Source organism: Trachymyrmex septentrionalis, unplaced genomic scaffold (genome assembly GCF_001594115.1).
Source record: "Trachymyrmex septentrionalis isolate Tsep2-gDNA-1 unplaced genomic scaffold, Tsep1.0 scaffold86, whole genome shotgun sequence".
NCBI lineage: Eukaryota > Metazoa > Arthropoda > Insecta > Hymenoptera > Formicidae > Trachymyrmex > Trachymyrmex septentrionalis.
This window is the reverse complement of record NW_017306049.1, coordinates 888,692-892,590: the sequence shown is the minus strand read 5'-3', so window position 1 is coordinate 892,590 and position 3,899 is coordinate 888,692. Positions and strand designations below refer to the sequence as shown.

At 43.4% G+C, this 3,899-nt stretch overlaps 1 protein-coding gene across 1 annotated transcript; it reads left to right on the top strand.

Moving 5' to 3' along the window:
* The first annotated feature begins 305 nt into the window (after positions 1–305).
* LOC108755192 (histone-lysine N-methyltransferase SETMAR-like) lies at positions 306–1,556 on the top strand. Its single transcript, XM_018498071.1, has one exon. It carries the CDS (start codon positions 482–484, stop codon positions 1,508–1,510), a length of 1,029 nt encoding a protein of 342 aa, XP_018353573.1. The 5' UTR covers positions 306–481; the 3' UTR covers positions 1,511–1,556.
* Positions 1,557–3,899: the final 2,343 nt, after the last annotated feature.

Below are 3,899 nucleotides of genomic sequence, written 5' to 3'. Positions count from 1 at the left end.
TCTAGCATCAAGAAATATTGAATCTAACCTTTGTAATCTGTGATTAAAATGCCCATTTCCACCAATGTAAATTAAATTTAATCTCTTGTAGTGAGATTAATAACGGGCTATGCTTTTACGAATGATTTTTTATTTAAAATAGGTGTAAAAGTGACCCAGTTTGTACTTGTGGATATTCATTCCAAGATCTGAACCACATTTTTGGGCCTGTCCTAACATTAATGCCAAGATCAGATTGGAATTGATACAGTCTCTTGTTTCTATTGAAATTTTTCCTCTTTTTTTAATTGCATATATATTGGGTGGATCCATATATTCGTTCGCTTTTTGTTAGTAGTGCAAATTTTTTCCGAATATCTCCGGTTCTGGTTGCCTAATCGGGCAATCCAAATATGTTTTGGAAAGGTGACAGTCCGCTCTTTTCATCTGTCAAATTTGATTTCATTGGCATTAGTTTTGTTTGTGCTATAGACCTGTGAACATGTCGGAGAATAAGGTGCATTTTCGGCACATTTTGCTTTATTACTTCAAGAAAGGCAAGCGAGCTGCGGAGGCCCACCGAAAGATATGCAGCGTATACGGGGACGATGCCTTAACAAAACGTGCCGCTCAGAAATGGTTTGCCAAATTTCGTTCCGGAGATACGAGTCTTGAAGATGGACCCCGCAGCGGTCGGCCCACCGAGGTTGATTCGAATGATATCAAGGCACTGGTTGAGCAAGACCGGACGCTAAAGGTGCGAGAGATTGCGGAGACACTTAAAATAGGTTATGGAACCGTACAAAGGCATTTGCAACAGCTTGGCTACGTGTCCCGCCTCGATGTTTGGGTGCCGCACAAGCTGACCGAGGAGAACCTGGCCAACCGCATATCCATCTGCAATTCACTTCTGAAGCGGCACGAAAGCGACCCGTTTCTCAAACGAATAGTGACTGGCGACGAAAAGTGGATCATCTATGACAACATAGTGCGCAAGAGATCGTGGGGAACCGCTGGCGAGCCGCCGAATGCCACCCCGAAGGCCGGCCTGCATCCGAAGAAGATTTTGCTATCCATATGGTGGGATCATCGTGGTGTGCTGTTTTACGAGCTGCTTCCTCAGGGAAAAACGATCGATTCGAAGATCTACTGCACGCAGCTAACGAAATTGAATCAAGCATTGCGACAGAAACGTCCAGAACTGATCAATCGCAAAGGTGTCATATTCCACCATGACAACGCCAGACCCCACACCGCAATAATCACTCAGCAAAAATTAGTGCAACTTGGCTGGGATGTTTTGCCTCACCCACCGTATTCACCAGACCTTGCGCCATCCGACTATCACTTGTTCCGGTCCCTGCAAAACTCCCTCAACGGGAAATCGTTCGCTGATCAGACAGCTGTGAAAACGTACCTCGACCGGTTTTTCGCCTCTAAGCCCCAGACCTTCTATGAGAGCGGAATAATGAAATTGTTGGAAAGATGGCAAGAGGTCATCAACAAAAACGGAGAATATATTATTGATTAAAATTCATCCTTTGTATGAAAAAAACTTGTTTCATTTTAGCCTTCAAAAAGCGAACGAATATATGGATCCACCCAATAGTTGCTGAGACTAATATTAAAGCCATAATTTTTTAGTGATTTTTGTTAACAAAAATAATCTTAGGCTATGATCCTGTAACATCCGGGTGTCAAAAACCGACCGTCACTCTAGAGCATACATTATAGCCGGAATCGCATGGCTTGTATCTGTACTGTTGATCGAGCCGCGAGCACGATCTCCTCTCCACGGATCCTCTCACGCGCAGACCGTGTGAACCGCTATTTTCGCTCTTGCTTAGAAGATATACATAAATTTTTAGATAATTATTTAAGGAAAAGATACAACATTCACTACAAAAACAAACACAATAAAAAGGTAGGACTTCCCCCTTTTTAACCAATAATAGAAATCAAATACAATCATCTATTATGAGAGTCACGTATGTTAATTGCGCCATGAAACACGCCATAAAATACTCACAAAATTTCCACGAATCATTGAGACCGAGCAAAATTACAAAAACAGCCAGCGACAACTCACATTAAATATAATCGCCAAGAAATCGAGCAAGGAATACTCAAAATCTCACGAGCGATTCAGTGTATCGAGCAGGTAGAAACCACAAACTTTACAGCAGACAGTTGCAGGTGCATTTCAATCATCATAAAGACATCAATCGACGAAATCAAACACAGAAATTCACCTCGCATCCATGGAATAGCGATACTGTTAATATCTAGCGAATAATGAAGATCTGTAGAATATTCTAGAATCATGCTCGAAATTACCCCTCACTGCGAGACGTCACCCCTTTGAGGTATATAAACCGATGCTGCGAGTATCTCTCGGGCTCTCTCTTTTTCCGTATAAATTTTCGAATACACACATGCGAACAATCACCTTGTTACTCAATTCTCTAAACTTAGTTATTTTTCCGATAGCACGATAAGCACATGTTCTCGATACTTTAAAGTTTTTTGTCTCATTGAGCCAATGGCTAAGTCTCGACGGGGGACTTAAAATTATCATGGCACTGTGTTCGTACTTGTGAAAATTTCGTTATCAATCTCGCGTATCATTACAAATTCGTCTAAGTTCTGATTCTTTGTAGTTATAACGTTCATGATCTAGACTATACTTGTAAACTTTTCAAATTCTGCGAACTTTCCGTAATTATAGTTTCACGTTTATAATATTCGCGTTACATCTGAGTTTCTACTTTTGTAATTACTATTAGCAATTAGACTCCGGAAGTCCTCGAGTTTTTCTTGTGTTTTCCTTGTGTTTTTCTCTCTATAGAAATAAATAATGGCTCTCTTGTAATACTCAACAACTTGATAATTATCGAAGTCCTAGTCTATCACGAAGATAACGACTGTCATGCTGCCTTGTGCGGAACCCTCTTGAATAGTTCGCGGCACGCATCTGTCCCGAAGAATCCTTTGGAGTAGGGCATTTTCCGCAAGACGCCCTTCGCCTCCCTTTCGTCTGCCTTGGCGCGCCCTTATCTCGGGACTGTTCTAAGGCATCTTCTTAATCGCCAGACCTGGACGCTATTCGGGCGTCCGATTCTCCTTTTGTGTTTTTTTCTTTGGCGCGCCCTTGTTCAGGGTCGTTCCATACACCTCCCTGCTCACTCAGGGCTGAGTGCTTGTCTTCGGGCGCCCATCTCTATCTCTCCTGTCACAACGACCCCCGTACCTCCTCGGCTAAGGACTCCTCCGCTGCCAAAAAGGAAGCGTCGGCTCTCCTCCCCGTAGACCGCAACGCTCAAATCTATTTAGTTCTACGCAAATTCTTTCTCTCTCTCTCTCTCTCTCTCTCTCTCTAAATCTAAATTTAAATCTAATCAATTCGCTACTATAAATGCCGAGATTGTGTCGCAGGAACTGGAAACGCTAGTTGCACCACCTAATAAAGGCCCTCCATCACGGGGATTTCGACTCCCGAATTTTAGGGGACCATTCCACTGACGACCTTCCTCGAGCCCCCTACAGCCGCGAGGATCTCTACTGCGCCCCGTAAAACCGAGCTAGACGCGGACCCCGAACATAAGGTGCTCCGCGAAGTCCCCTGCCTTCCTCCGCCAGGCACATCCCGGGCCCCGGCGAGGATCCCCACGCAGCCCGTTAAGGATACCGGGAAACCTCGCTTTAGAAATGTCGAAACGACCCATCTGAAAATAAAAATCGTCGAATAATTACTGTCTATTTCTTTATCACCATCCCCTTCCAAGTTCTCCTACCGAGCTTTAAAGGACGATAATACTTGCATCAACGAGGGCGACCCATTATGATCATATTAATAAAATAATATTATGATCATATGACCTTCCATTAGGGCGCCTCTTTGATAGAGCTACAAAAAAAGG

Coding starts and splice junctions, on each gene's coding strand:
- LOC108755192 (XM_018498071.1), top strand. CDS start 482: ATGTCGGAGAATAAGGTGCATTTTCGGCACATTTTGCTTTATTACTTC.